Genomic DNA, 15,917 nt, shown 5'->3' on the forward strand with positions numbered 1-15,917 from the left:
GATACCAAAACGAATTCCCCGCCCGCCAAAGAATCGAATTCTAACGTGTCCAGCTCCAAATTTCCTGCGGACGAGCAGACTACGAAATTAGTTATCGATGAAAAAAGTACTAGTGTCTCGAAGGAGGATTTAACGAAAGTTACGAGTTCCTCACCGACATTATTAGACTCTACCATCGTAGATGGTTGTTCTCCCTCGCTCGCCAGAGTGGCAGCCGTTCCGACGAACCTCCAGCTAGAGTCTACCGCTACCTCAACTTCGAACTGTACCGCGAAAGAAGTTTCAAAGAGCACACCAGTTACATCTCCGCGTGCGGCATCCAAAATACCCACGCCTCTTCCCAGAAAGACAATAGCCACGAAATGTTCTCCAAGCAGTTCCACGTCCTCCCTAAGCCCGCCTACCTCGCCATCCTCCCCGAAAACGCCAACGTTAAAAGCCAGAACGTCTAACATTAAGAGTCCGATGTCGTTCCCACAATTTCCAAAAGCGTCGGAAATACCGATTCCAGTCGGTTCTAACGTATCACCTAGCTCAAGTATCCCCGTCTCGCCCTCCTCGAGTCTTGACCACTCGCCTCTGGCCTTCAGCGCGAAACAACATCCGACCTCTCCCACATCCAACACGAAACACCAGGTGACGGTGGGTGAAGAGACACTGCCTGCGGAGAGACGGCGAACGGTGGTGGAAATTTGCGAAAAGGTGGTGGTACCTCAGGGCAAGACACCTACGACGCCTCCAGTGACGCCATTCATCACCGTGGATCGCGTCAATGAGAAGCAAAGCTCAGCGACCGAGGTTAGGATTGATCAGCAATCTAGCAGCCCCTCGAGAAAATCTTAAGAAACTGGGGAGATCGAGAATCCTCGAATCGTTCGTTCTCCCCTTGGCTATCCTTTGCGTAGCACATTGTCTTTCGCCCTTCTGTTAGACCCAGCTTCGTCTAACTTCCATTAGATCTTGTACATAAGAATGGGCTTTAGAAGCGGATGTCCAAGCGGCGGGAATAGCCAGAATCGTTCTGTAGGTATGGGTTTGAAAACCGCACACCAACGGCGAAGTACTTTCTTACTAGCTTCTATCAAAACTACCAGAATAATTCCAATATCGTGCCTCGTTTTATATTATTAACCATCGATCTTCATTACATGAATATCTTGAATATAAAACGCGTTCCGATCTTGATGATACCACCGGCAAATCATTTTCGTGTCTCGAATCTATCAGATCAGGAAACTGAATCCCGCCACTTAGGACACCCGGATAATGTAACCCGTCTTCGCCTATCGCTTCCACACGTATTTATTACCCGTCATTACGCAAAAATCTCGCTGGAAACGATGGTGTGAGACCATAGCTAACGATGTAAATAGACGATGCAGGAGCAAAACGTACATAATAACCCCAAGTATCGAGTAGAATTAGAACAGGTAGCAGGAAACACGTACTAGCTGGAGCTAAACGGACGTACATATATCTATGAACGCCGCATCGGTAATCGCGGAAATATAGTGGCCTAATCGAACATTTCGGACCTAATCACCGATGCCTAACGACCGATCGACATTGTGATATGAAAATTAAGAAAACTCGCCGAAACGATGTTAACGATACTCTCATAATGATATTCAACTAAGGACTCTTGAGTGCTGGAAAAACGAAGGATCGTATAAAAAAAAGAAAACTAATCGCGAGTATTAGAGTTCTCTGAACGTGAGACTTCGTTTTAGATTAACTTGTATTCGATCTTAAACCGACTTGTCGACGGTTGGCGCGCACTAGCGGATAAGAATCGATTGTAACGCTTGAGAAAGGCGTATGTGGTTAATGAAATATAAAATTCAGTGAACAGAGAAATTTGTCGTATCGTGTTTCCATCGTAACCGCAAACAGCATCGAGATTTTCAGAAACGGATTTTCAAGCACGAATGAATCCAAATTGCGAAGACTGAAAACAATTGATATGGTTCATCCATACGTGAAAATTAATTGCCGATGATTCACTTCTGCTTTGAAACATCCTAATTCCGATTTAATACGTGATATCAATAATCATTATAGAATGCATTCAATTTCGATAGACAATACACTGCCATATATCAATTTACAGTTGCAAAACGTTGATCGATTTATTATTGACTTCGTTGTCTTGAAAAATGTTCGAAACAAGAGGTGGTAATTTTACTGTAGATGTTCGAAACGTCTGGATCCCAAATAAAAAAGAAACCGTACAAATTTTCAAATCATCTTCTACTAATTTGTTCACTAAAGAACCCGTTGTAGTCAATCTCAATTTCTCAAAGAAAAAATCTTTTATACTAATCAATAACGAATGACATCGAAAATTGTCTTATCTTGCCTCCACGATACGTATCGATGGTAAACAAGTTGACTCGGGCTTCGGGTCGAGTCCAGTTGCGATCCAACAACGAACGCGTTCAAAGTGTGGTCTTCTCGTGAACCGTGGCTCGGAGGTCGGGCGGAGTGATATTTAATTATTACTGAAGACGCTCGTAATTGACCCGTGCCACGATAAAAGTGTCCTGAATTGTCCCGATTGATCGTTCTATTATCTCAAGACGTCAGGTTCGTTCCTCTGTGACATACGCATAATCAGCGCATTGAAGGATATTTTTTTAATTTTTTAAATTAAAAGGTATATATCATTATATGTGGTACTAATTTTCTTAATGAATTAAACCACTACTTTGAATACCTATCTATTCATGTTGTTCGGTTGCGGGACGGTAAGTAGTACGATCTATTCAATAACTCTTTGGTTCTCTAGGGTACTGCTGACACTTCTGGGGAACTGTCGACTAACAAATCACAATCGCAGACACAGATAGAGATTACTAACTCCAGTACACTTTATTCCTGTCCTACCACAAGTCGTCCGATCGTGTATCAAAGTCCTAAAGTACCTCCACGACGGTCACCTCCCGAAATGCCCCCGAAACCGAAACTACCTGTCGCCAAAGAACACACTGATACCAAAACGAATTCCCCGCCCGCCAAAGAATCGAATTCTAACGTGTCCAGCTCCAAATTTCCTGCGGACGAGCAGACTACGAAATTAGTTATCGATGAAAAAAGTACTAGTGTCTCGAAGGAGGATTTAACGAAAGTTACGAGTTCCTCACCGACATTATTAGACTCTACCATCGTAGATGGTTGTTCTCCCTCGCTCGCCAGAGTGGCAGCCGTTCCGACGAACCTCCAGCTAGAGTCTACCGCTACCTCAACTTCGAACTGTACCGCGAAAGAAGTTTCAAAGAGCACACCAGTTACATCTCCGCGTGCGGCATCCAAAATACCCACGCCTCTTCCCAGAAAGACAATAGCCACGAAATGTTCTCCAAGCAGTTCCACGTCCTCCCTAAGCCCGCCTACCTCGCCATCCTCCCCGAAAACGCCAACGTTAAAAGCCAGAACGTCTAACATTAAGAGTCCGATGTCGTTCCCACAATTTCCAAAAGCGTCGGAAATACCGATTCCAGTCGGTTCTAACGTATCACCTAGCTCAAGTATCCCCGTCTCGCCCTCCTCGAGTCTTGACCACTCGCCTCTGGCCTTCAGCGCGAAACAACATCCGACCTCTCCCACATCCAACACGAAACACCAGGTGACGGTGGGTGAAGAGACACTGCCTGCGGAGAGACGGCGAACGGTGGTGGAAATTTGCGAAAAGGTGGTGGTACCTCAGGGCAAGACACCTACGACGCCTCCAGTGACGCCATTCATCACCGTGGATCGCGTCAATGAGAAGCAAAGCTCAGCGACCGAGGTTAGGATTGATCAGCAATCTAGCAGCCCCTCGAGAAAATCTTAAGAAACTGGGGAGATCGAGAATCCTCGAATCGTTCGTTCTCCCCTTGGCTATCCTTTGCGTAGCACATTGTCTTTCGCCCTTCTGTTAGACCCAGCTTCGTCTAACTTCCATTAGATCTTGTACATAAGAATGGGCTTTAGAAGCGGATGTCCAAGCGGCGGGAATAGCCAGAATCGTTCTGTAGGTATGGGTTTGAAAACCGCACACCAACGGCGAAGTACTTTCTTACTAGCTTCTATCAAAACTACCAGAATAATTCCAATATCGTGCCTCGTTTTATATTATTAACCATCGATCTTCATTACATGAATATCTTGAATATAAAACGCGTTCCGATCTTGATGATACCACCGGCAAATCATTTTCGTGTCTCGAATCTATCAGATCAGGAAACTGAATCCCGCCACTTAGGACACCCGGATAATGTAACCCGTCTTCGCCTATCGCTTCCACACGTATTTATTACCCGTCATTACGCAAAAATCTCGCTGGAAACGATGGTGTGAGACCATAGCTAACGATGTAAATAGACGATGCAGGAGCAAAACGTACATAATAACCCCAAGTATCGAGTAGAATTAGAACAGGTAGCAGGAAACACGTACTAGCTGGAGCTAAACGGACGTACATATATCTATGAACGCCGCATCGGTAATCGCGGAAATATAGTGGCCTAATCGAACATTTCGGACCTAATCACCGATGCCTAACGACCGATCGACATTGTGATATGAAAATTAAGAAAACTCGCCGAAACGATGTTAACGATACTCTCATAATGATATTCAACTAAGGACTCTTGAGTGCTGGAAAAACGAAGGATCGTATAAAAAAAAGAAAACTAATCGCGAGTATTAGAGTTCTCTGAACGTGAGACTTCGTTTTAGATTAACTTGTATTCGATCTTAAACCGACTTGTCGACGGTTGGCGCGCACTAGCGGATAAGAATCGATTGTAACGCTTGAGAAAGGCGTATGTGGTTAATGAAATATAAAATTCAGTGAACAGAGAAATTTGTCGTATCGTGTTTCCATCGTAACCGCAAACAGCATCGAGATTTTCAGAAACGGATTTTCAAGCACGAATGAATCCAAATTGCGAAGACTGAAAACAATTGATATGGTTCATCCATACGTGAAAATTAATTGCCGATGATTCACTTCTGCTTTGAAACATCCTAATTCCGATTTAATACGTGATATCAATAATCATTATAGAATGCATTCAATTTCGATAGACAATACACTGCCATATATCAATTTACAGTTGCAAAACGTTGATCGATTTATTATTGACTTCGTTGTCTTGAAAAATGTTCGAAACAAGAGGTGGTAATTTTACTGTAGATGTTCGAAACGTCTGGATCCCAAATAAAAAAGAAACCGTACAAATTTTCAAATCATCTTCTACTAATTTGTTCACTAAAGAACCCGTTGTAGTCAATCTCAATTTCTCAAAGAAAAAATCTTTTATACTAATCAATAACGAATGACATCGAAAATTGTCTTATCTTGCCTCCACGATACGTATCGATGGTAAACAAGTTGACTCGGGCTTCGGGTCGAGTCCAGTTGCGATCCAACAACGAACGCGTTCAAAGTGTGGTCTTCTCGTGAACCGTGGCTCGGAGGTCGGGCGGAGTGATATTTAATTATTACTGAAGACGCTCGTAATTGACCCGTGCCACGATAAAAGTGTCCTGAATTGTCCCGATTGATCGTTCTATTATCTCAAGACGTCAGGTTCGTTCCTCTGTGACATACGCATAATCAGCGCATTGAAGGAGGTAAGAACCGTGTGACAATCCCACTGGTGACATTTATTTGTTGATGGTTGAAAATTTTTTTGTTAACCGAGTTCATCCAGCTTGACCAGCCGCATAATTCTCCAATAATTAACCAGTAATACCATCAATAATATTTCAATTTTGTTGGTCTCTAACATCAAAAGTGATGAATATTTTCTTCGCCAAATTAATGTCTCCAATTTATCTTCAATTATTCTTCTCTTCATTTTTTGGCTATTGAAACTTTTTTCAATTTCGTTATTTTCCTGGACTAAAATTCGGGCATTGTTTAATTGTTTATTTTTTTTAAATATTCTACTTAACTCGCTTGAAAAATGAGTCTACCAGTGGTAGAATTTTGTTCCATCTTCTGCTAGTCGACCAACTAGATGTGACAAGAATCATCATCGTGCAATTACAATCGAGTGTCCTAAATTGTAAGCTTCGCTACTGTACAGAGGTAAGACGGCGCTTTCTATTGCTCGAGCTAGCAATAAACCTCACAGACATGTGTTTTCCCCCACAACTTGTTCTACTATTTAGTTATCCTGCTTATCGCTAGTTTTCATATTGGCTTCCGACCCGAGATTATGCATGGCTCAAACTGAATTTATTTTTTATCAGTTCCCCAGTCTTGCGTCAATCGTATCGACACATTATCTTTTTTTATTACCTACCTTTTAGGAATTTTCAAACACTATTTCACGAAGCAAAATAATACATATAGATTAATATTCAAGGTTGGAGTTCCTCTGTGACATACGCATAATCAGCGCATTGAAGGAGGTAAGAACCGTGTGACAATCCCACTGGTGACATTTATTTGTTGATGGTTGAAAACATTTTTTTGTTAACCGAGTTCATCCAGCTTGACCAGCCGCATAATTCTCCAATAATTAACCAGTAATACCATCAATAATATTTAAATTTTGTTGGTCTCTAAGATCAAAAGTGATGAATATTTTCTTCGCCAAATTAATGTCTCCAATTTATCTTCAATTATTCTTCTCTTCATTTTTTGGCTATTGAAACTTTTTTCAATTTCGTTATTTTCCTGGACTAAAATTCGGGCATTGTTTAATTGTTTACTTTTTTTAAATATTCTACTTAACTCGCTTGAAAAATGAGTCTACCAGTGGTAGAATTTTGTTCCATCTTCTGCTAGTCGACCAACTAGATGTGACAAGAATCATCATCGTGCAATTACAATCGAGTGTCCTAAATTGTAAGCTTCGCTACTGTACAGAGGTAAGACGGCGCTTTCTATTGCTCGAGCTAGCAATAAACCTCACAGACATGTGTTTTCCCCCACAACTTGTTCTACTATTTAGTTATCCTGCTTATCGCTAGTTTTCATATTGGCTTCCGACCCGAGATTATGCATGGCTCAAACTGAATTTATTTTTTATCAGTTCCCCAGTCTTGCGTCAATCGTATCGACACATTATCTTTTTTTATTACCTACCTTTTAGGAATTTTCAAACACTATTTCACGAAGCAAAATAATACATATAGATTAATATTCAAGGTTGGATATTATTGTATATGTCATGTAGAATTTAGGCACTCAAATCACAAAACATTTATCTTAACATTCTTAATATCACTTTATCCGCAATTATTAATATATGTATATATAAGAAATCTTCTATACGTTACTTATATTTTTACAGAGATGATAAGGTGATTGCGAAATGTAATAAACTCTCACAATTCATTTTTTAAGCTATTACAAAGCATGTTCTATTTAATGACTTTAGTGTTAATCTAATCATTGGAAATTTGCCGATGTGTATACTATAATACAACTATCTTGCACCGTAATAAAAGAACGTAATCATAAAATAATTCTTCTCGGATTATAACATTTTCTAAGAAGTAATTAAACTCACCGATAATGAATTTTTTAAAATTATTGTTGAACTTGATGATCCAAGATGCTAATTTAATGACTCTAAATCCGGTCACGTTTGCTTCTTAGAGCAATTGTGTATAACACTGAACGAAGATAGCATAATCGTAGAATGATATATGTGTAGAGGTACTTTTGTTATAAGTAACATTTTTACCACAGCATTTCAACGCATGATAGGAAATGTATTAGTAAATGTTTAATCTTGCTTTTTGTCATCGGGCATTAGGTTGAAAAATTTATTTCGGAAATCTTCTCTAAATCAACTCTATTTCTCCCATTTATATCTGTTATATCTGTAAAATACTTTTTCAATGTTCAACAAAACTTCAGACACTGTCATTTTTTATTATATTTCAAATTCAATTCGTTGTAGCCCAAAATATAAAAAAGTGAACGCAGTTTTCGTCATGGAGTAAAGAATAGAAATGATAATGTTTCTAGTGAATAATGCAAGATAATTATCAGCAATAAAAGTCACATATCTGAACCTACCCATAACTACATACAGATAAAAGATGTTATCATTATTGCTGAAAAATCTTATCCTTATTTAGTTACTTAATCATTATTAATACTGAGGTATATGACGTGATACTTGCATTGAAACTTGCGAAATGACAAACTGCATGCAGAATGCTTCATTCAGTGACTAAAAGTGCACGCGATGTGGTACAGCAGGAGTAACGGAGCAAGATACAGTGACAAAGTTGCCTGTTCACTTAATAATTCCTTAAATGATAATAAGCACTGGGCTGTATGTATTCGAAAATAATTAGCCATTTATTCACAGATATTATACGATATAAATTGCTCAATTCTGAAACCATATTCTACTTTATGTTATATATATTTATCATTGCCATTTTCTGAATGCGTGAATTTTCATTTACCCTTTTTAATTAATCAGCTCTCACAGACTAACTTCTCATTTTGTACGTTTATTCCTGCACGAATTTTACACAGAAGTTCACGTTAGTTATGCATGACCGATGGTGTATCGATGTCTATCGAAAAAAACAAAAAAAAAACAATAGCCGAATAAGATCAGATCGAGTAGAATGCAAAATAATCTTCCATTCGAAATCGCTGTTGCTTGTCAACTTGTTGCTCTAAATCCAGAGTTTCTCAAGCTTGAACGTGTTATTCTTAATTACAGCTATGTCAAGATCATCACTCATATCGTAACTGCCAATTGATAAAAACCTCTTCATATATATAGACATCGGTATTAATAATAATAATACACATATAACATATGCAATTTATTGAACCAGTTTTTCCTTAAAAGCATGTCCTCACCGTTATAAAAAAATTTGTCTTTGTAATTAGAACTGGAAAGGTTTTAAAGAAATAATATACATCACTTCTGTCAGTAAAAGAAATACTTGCACCGCATAAAATCAAAATAAAATTTGCACCTTTAATCCGCAGTATCATTCAATTCTATTAAGTACATTACGTAATAGAAAATGAATCTAAATCGGCGGAAAGGTCGCCCGAGACCGACCCCAAAGTTTGAGAAACCCTGGCCCACGGGCCTGCAACCAGCCCGTGTCAATTTGCATAGAATGTAACGTTGCAAAATTCGTAGCGGTGCCTAACCGCGAACTCGGTTCCATACCACAAAAGCAATAACGCGGACCCACGTCTCTTCAGGAACCGATCGTTATCGAGAACACAACAGACGTCGACGTCGAGAAGGAAACAGCGGCGATTTGCAAGCCGACTAGTCCGTCGCCAGTCGAACACGAAGAGTACAAGGAAGCGGAGGCGACGATGAACGAGAAGATCGTGCAGTACGAGCCATCACCAACGGCACGAAAATCGATTGACAAGTCGATTAACACGCGGGATGCACCTGAGGCCACATTTGAACTTGGAGACGTCCCTGTGCCTGGAAGACCAACAACCTTGACCCTTTGCAAACCGGAAATCAGCACGCTGGACACGATGAGTTGCCTGCTCAGCCCGGTATCGCCCATTTCGAAACAGGTAAGGAAATAACGAACGTCTACTGTGTATGTACACTTTACTACCCTCATTTTAGTATTCCGAGGCAAATGAAGTCAAGAATTTACATAGAATAGCTCCTTATCCTTGCATACGTATTTTGACGTTAATTTACTTTGTAAGTCAGTAATTGTTCTGTCGACTCGTTCGCAGAGAAATTGGTGAGAATGGTTTCCTAATGATAGTTTATTATGTTACGAATGTTTTATGGGTTGACGTTTCTGTTTAATTTTGTGCTACATTGTATATGTATATTGTATTCTCGTACCATCAATTTCCTTGACGATCAAATGAAACTGCAAATGATTAATTATCTTACGCGTACTACCACTAATATGAAAAACAACTAAACACATTCTACTTAATATTTTAATTTATTTTTTAAACAGATTTTGCCCCTAAATTTATCCAGCGACGAGGAAATAGTCGCCGGTCTGTCGTTCCCATTGGGGCCACCGACCAGCGTGGAACCGCCGAAAGAGAAACCGCCTCCGCCTCCGGTAGATGTAAGCGACGAGGAGAATCTTCCCGTGGAACCTTTGAAGAGATTGAATTCCACGCGCAGAATAAAAAAGGAACTGCGCACAAGACGCTCCGATTTTCTCGGAATTGAAGGGGTACTGTCGCCAATATCGCATTAAATTATTCATTATTTTCTCCGTATTCGTAATGAAATATTCAATGCGAAAAAGTGTGTGCGTGGTCGAAATATTTTCCACGCCTTGTCTTCTCTCGTGGTCGATACTTTCGTTTTTCTCACAGCTTTCCACCTTGTATGGGTGGCTTTCACTCGTTTCCGGAAGTGTCGTATTTGATGGCGCACCCGCGTTTAACGTTCCACAGAGATTGTATCATCGTTTAATGATATTAATTAGAGCACATGAATACGTTTACGTAACGTACACTCGCAATTATACGCCGTCTGATGAAAAGCGTATGCGCGTTCGTTGGTCGTGAGGCGTTAGACGCGTGAGCACCTCGTAAAAAAGAATATCTCATTTTTAAAATATCTTTTTGCTCTACGATAAGCCATTTGAAGCCCAACAAAGTGGAACAGAAAATTTACTTAGAACACGATTATATTTTATCGTTACTCTTATCTTGCCACGATCCATTGACTCATATTTATTTTAACAAATAATTGTCAAAATTTCCAGGTAAACGATGACGAGTTGGAACGTGAACTGACTCTTACTAAACCACCAGACATGGCAGCAATCCTAGCAGAGGAGAGACGCATTGAACAGCTTCATCGTCGCTCGTACGACACGGACAGCAACTACGAGCAAGATTCAAGCCACGAGAGGGATTCCGGCGTGGAATTGGGCCATGCCGAGGACTGGACAAAGCAACCGGTCAGCCCGGACATGTCTCAGCACAGCCGCCAAAGCAGTGAACCGTTCGGCGCCAGCGTGACCTCTTCTGAAGAAGATGAGATCACGAAGAAGGAGCGGGAGATCATAGAGGTCCTTGAAAAAGAAGAGCAGTGGCGGTACGGCAACAATCGTGAAATGAACAGGTAGGAATTATCCGGGAAAATTTATATGTGATGGTGGGTGCTAGAAATGAATTGGCTATTAAAAATAAACTTTACCGACTATGGACACGATGTCGCTTTTCTCTGGACGAATTGTATATACTATGTACTATCGTTTCTTCTATTTTCTTCTTGTAGCATTCTATTTTTCGGGTTTCGGTAAACGTTGACGCATTCTATTTCTGAGTATCACCGGCTTTCTAGCTATAGGCGAACAAATCTTATGTTTTCATTTTATCGAATTTCTTTGAGCTACTTTAAAGTAACGCTCGCTTAAGGTTCTATTTAATAGCTACCTCAGGTACCTATTTGCACGGAGATTCTTGTAATAATCTCCATTCGTCGGAAGCATGCCAGTGAAATCGAAGACGTTAATTTGATTGTGGTACACGATGTACCATTTGTTATATATATTTATTTTATAAACGTTCTGTTCTAAAACAGTTCTTGTCTACAGAGGTGAACTTCTTTTTAAAATTCATAAGGTATTTACATGAAGTTTCACAAACTGTCGTCTTCGGTGATCACTACGACGAATCAAATATCTCTAAGTTTCTTGTGTGTGTATATAATAAAACTGCGATAAATTGATGTATTTCGGGATCAATGTAAAAAAATAAAGTAAAATAAAATAAAATAAACGGTGATGAAAAATAAAATCGTTTATCTGGAGAATTCTGGTGGTGTTTTCCTGCCGTGTAGCTGTCGCTATCGCTATCATCGCGTCCTTACGAACACTATAAGCCTTTGTACATGCTAGAAAAAAAATCGACTTGTGGTGGCAGGCCCGTTGAAGTCGAGTAATCGAGAAATTAATTAATAACGAATACAGTGACTTGGGCGAGAAATTGGCGCACAAGCTGCGCGAACTTGAAGAGGAGAAGATGCAGTTGGAGAGGGAACGCGCTCAGGAAGTGGTACTGCGTCGACAAGAAGAGACTCTGCGTAAGAACAACGAGGACAACGCGCGCAAACAAGAAGAGATGTTGCGTAAACAGCAGGATGAGATCGCGAGGCAGCAGGAAGTGGCGCGTGCCGAGGCTGAAGCGAAGCGCGCGGAAGAGAAAAGACAGGAGGAGGAGCTGAGGGCGCAGGCAGAACAGTTGAGGATCCAGAAGGAGATCGAGGAAGAGATGGACGCACGACGCATCGAAGAGAAACGCATCAGAGCCATGGAAAATCAAATTCGAGAACAAGAGGTACGGTTCCTTGATTGGTTTTTTCTTTTTCATCCATGTTTGGAGATTTATGTGGGTGCGGATGCTTCCAAGCATTGTCATCCCGTATGATAAATTCTGGTTGATTGTACATGATATGACTATTTGAAATTGGGATAAAGTTCAAATTATAAAGATGGAAACTAATAATAATTTCACTAATGCAATACATGTACCATTACCAGTTTCACTCGAGACAGCACTAAAAGTCAAATGCAAAAAGTCCAATATTATAAGAATAATCTAATAAAGAAATACACTCATCAATCACACTTGAAGTAATAAGATTTTTGTTGCTCAAGGTATTAGACAATGTTCTCTTTCAAAAATTTAGCCGAAGGAATGCTGACGATCCGTTTGAAATAACCGCATGCTGTACATTAAGTATGTTGCACTGTATTACCTAACCGGAGTATCGTTAATAATTATTCACAGACCACGTCATTGGTTGGTGCTGGTTTGAACGATGAAGAAGACGAATTTGCTTCCGGGGTAAGGGAAACAGTATCTTTCGTAATTTTTCCTAGCCCCTTTCATTGCTTGCTTCTAACAAAAAGTAGACAAGGTAGCAAAATAATTCTAAACTTTACACAGAGAAAGCACAACTCGCGAGCATTCATTGAAGCAAAGATTTTTTTAAATAAAAGAAAATAAGCAATGTTTATAGTTTAATGAAAGTAATTAAATTTTTTTATCGAGCAGGAGGTCCTTAGAGTGGAACGGGAGTTGCTGCAGTTAGAACAAGAAGAATTGAAACGTCAACGAAACAACCTGGCGTATCGTGAACAAAAGCAACTGAAATTGGCAGAACAGTTGCAAGAACAATGGAAATCGTTGCAAGATGTTGCGCATAGCTCCGCGAACAATATTCAACAGTACAAGAGCCAACCACCGGTGAATTACAGGTCTTCGATGCCCAATCTTCAGCTCCAGGAGAGAAGAAGACCTCCACCTCCTCCCATACCGCCTGCTAAACCATTGCGGTTGATTGAGCAGAGACAAAGAGACGTTACTATAAGGTACAATTACTTTTTTCATTCAATTAACTTGATTTCTAATAAATTAAAGTCTTCTACAAAATGGGAAAAAATGTAACTTGTAGCAGCACATCGTTATGTCAGCCTTTTAAATACGTATCAACTAGCAGGAAATGCAAATTAAAGTCGGAATCTAGTTACCTAATTGTGTCGTTTAATTTCCTGTTGAAATTTTCCGGTCTGGTACATCTTATGTAACATCCCCTGTCTAAATGGCACATCGCTCGATTACATATTCAGTTCACATCTTAGTTACAAGTTGAGCAAGGTCATGTTAGAAATATAATTATACAAAATAAAAATGAGAAGCAAAGAAAAAATTACGTGAAGTAATTAAATCATAATTTATAATTTATATATAAAAAATGAACAGGAGTAGCAGAGTCCCCTCGGCTGATTCGATTCCTCAACAAGTGGATGCATCGTTGCGTCATAGCGCATCGATTACAACGCTTTCGAGCCACAGTGGACAACAGATGAGCAGACAAACGTTGCAAGCTCTTAGTGCAGTTCCTCGGCCACGGATCGTTCAGAGTGATCAATGGGTCCAACGAAGAAAAAGCGACGTGCCACGAGGTGCTCACGATTTGAATTACCAACATTGGCTCATCCAGGTAGGTGCTGAGATCTCAGAAAAGGATGAAAGTACAAGAGTATTTTATATTAATATAATGCATTATACGTAGGAAGCGGAACAAAGAAGAATTAATGAAAAGAATCAACGGTCACCAGCGCGGAAACCTCAAATGCACGTAACAGGAACATCGGTTCCTTATCCCATGACTTCATCGAGGACAGACAGTAAACCATTACCTGATTCGATTATACAAACCCTTACGCAAAGAGTGCAAAGCAGAGCACAAGAAAAACCTCTTCCACCGAGAAGAAGGTTAATAGATTAAAAAGTATTTATAATGTATCATGTTTGGAAATTATTTTTTTAATTCGTATGTAATTCTCTAGATTGGAACACAGCACCAGTCAAGAACATCTATCGGCGTTGCAACCGCAACCACAGCAACACGTTATGCAGACACAAAAACCTCAGCAACCAACCCCGATGAACACTGAGAATCAAGAGAAGATGCTGAGTGTTAGCGGAAAGAAAAAGTGTTCGCATTGCGGGGATGAATTAGGTATAGACAAAATATTTTAATCGTCGTACAACATATTGTCAGTGTTCATATAATATGCTTTTAATTGTTTAAAAGACTAAATTAAGAACTCATGTCCCATCAGGTCGCGGTGCTGCGATGATCATTGAAAGCCTACGACTGTTTTATCACATGGAATGCTTCAAATGTTGCGTGTGTCACGTACGACTTGGTGACGGACTAATGGGAACAGACGTACGCGTTAGGAATCAAAAGCTTCACTGCCATAACTGCTACTCCAGCGACGACGGTATCCGAATTTAACTTTTACTATTTATACCTGTGGCTAAAATTAGGTAACGTCAACGATCTTCAACCGACAATAATTACTTTCATAAGCATACAAAATACGCATCAATTCCTTTAAATAATGTATCGTACACTTATATAACGTTTCATATCTGTTGCTTTGCAATAAAAATTCTAATATTTTAGGTGTCAAATTCAGTTGCGTGTGAAATCAAGATGGGACGGTAGCTAATGGAACCAGGCTAACTTGAATATAGCGTTGTCCGGCTATATTTTATAAGTTTTAGTTGACCATTTAGTTATCGATAACACACGACCATAAACTATCTTCTTTTCTGTAAATAAAATTCTGACGATATGTACAAGCGAAAAACAATAATTGGACGTAAAGTATTTGTTTCTCATAGATGTTCTATGTGCACTTAGAATTTAAAAAGATAGAATGAAAATTATTCGAATAATGGAGATTTCTCTTCAATCGATTAGTTGTAAGGCATGCAGGGAGCAAACTGTAAATAAATGTGTATTTATGTAATTACCGTAATATTAGAAAAATATAGTAAAACAAGAAATCGTAAATATTTCTGTCGCGCATCGAGGAAACAATGTGCCGATTCTAAACGATTTAAGCATAATTCTGTGAACCTGTATATTTTGTAATATAGTTATTCTGTGGTATTTATGAGAAACATCGTTTTGATGTGTGACGGATATAATAACTTTTCTCCTCCCTTTACTACATTTATGTCTTATCTTTTATTTGTCTTTTTCTTTTTCTTTTGAATGCTCGTAAATTAATAGATGATTTCACTCGAATTGATTAATGCTTCTATCCTTTACGAGAGATCGTTTTAGATTCTAGTTAATTACTACGGTAGTACAGTCGTTAACTGTAGCTGCATAATAATACGAGATTTCAAGGCTGGAGTTTTGTGTTCTTTCTATTTTCATCACTGCGTCAAGACGAGAAAAGCTCGATGCACCGCCGCTCGACGACGATGATTTCCGTTGCCATCTGATGATCAATGATACTCGCAACTGTCATCGCATCGACGATGCATACTTGCTGTTGTGAAATATTGTATGATACGCACCTCGTGTTATTGCAAACATGTAATTTTATATTATCGAGAATATATATAGCTGTTCATTATAGTGATGACGGTGTTTGTTACTACA

The 15,917-nt window shown here is 39.5% G+C and overlaps 2 protein-coding genes across 6 annotated transcripts in view; both read left to right on the forward strand.

Moving 5' to 3' along the window:
- The window catches only part of smash (smallish), a 142,078-nt gene extending 126,181 nt beyond the window's left edge, over nucleotides 1-15,897 (forward strand). For 3 of the 5 annotated variants that reach the window (XM_018020204.2, XM_026811390.1, XM_026811394.1), the window contains 11 exons: nucleotides 9,191-9,526; nucleotides 9,934-10,161; nucleotides 10,702-11,063; nucleotides 11,914-12,280; nucleotides 12,734-12,790; nucleotides 13,001-13,317; nucleotides 13,709-13,949; nucleotides 14,022-14,224; nucleotides 14,299-14,471; nucleotides 14,575-14,739; nucleotides 14,925-15,897. In XM_018020204.2, coding sequence (XP_017875693.1) covers nucleotides 9,191-9,526; nucleotides 9,934-10,161; nucleotides 10,702-11,063; nucleotides 11,914-12,280; nucleotides 12,734-12,790; nucleotides 13,001-13,317; nucleotides 13,709-13,949; nucleotides 14,022-14,224; nucleotides 14,299-14,471; nucleotides 14,575-14,739; nucleotides 14,925-14,947 — 2,472 coding nt within the window. In that variant the 3' untranslated portion in view covers nucleotides 14,948-15,897. Of the gene's footprint in view, nucleotides 1-9,190; nucleotides 9,527-9,933; nucleotides 10,162-10,701; nucleotides 11,064-11,913; nucleotides 12,281-12,733; nucleotides 12,791-13,000; nucleotides 13,318-13,708; nucleotides 13,950-14,021; nucleotides 14,225-14,298; nucleotides 14,472-14,574; nucleotides 14,786-14,924 lie in introns of all 5 variants that reach the window. The other 2 variants (XM_026811396.1, XM_018020213.2) reach the window with 2 other exon arrangements.
- LOC113463991 (putative protein TPRXL) lies at nucleotides 2,656-8,569 on the forward strand. Its single transcript, XM_026811403.1, has 3 exons — nucleotides 2,656-5,619; nucleotides 5,997-6,359; nucleotides 7,148-8,569. Exon 1 carries the CDS (start codon nucleotides 2,948-2,950, stop codon nucleotides 3,830-3,832), a length of 885 nt encoding a protein of 294 aa, XP_026667204.1. The 5' UTR covers nucleotides 2,656-2,947; the 3' UTR covers nucleotides 3,833-5,619; nucleotides 5,997-6,359; nucleotides 7,148-8,569.
- Nucleotides 15,898-15,917: the final 20 nt, after the last annotated feature.

This window comes from Ceratina calcarata, unplaced genomic scaffold (assembly GCF_001652005.2).
Source record: "Ceratina calcarata isolate Rehan_Ccalc_2016 unplaced genomic scaffold, ASM165200v1 scaffold111, whole genome shotgun sequence".
Classification (NCBI taxonomy): Eukaryota; Metazoa; Arthropoda; class Insecta; order Hymenoptera; family Apidae; genus Ceratina; species Ceratina calcarata.

Coding starts and splice junctions, on each gene's coding strand:
- LOC113463991 (XM_026811403.1), top strand. CDS start 2,948: ATGCCCCCGAAACCGAAACTACCTGTCGCCAAAGAACACACTGATACC.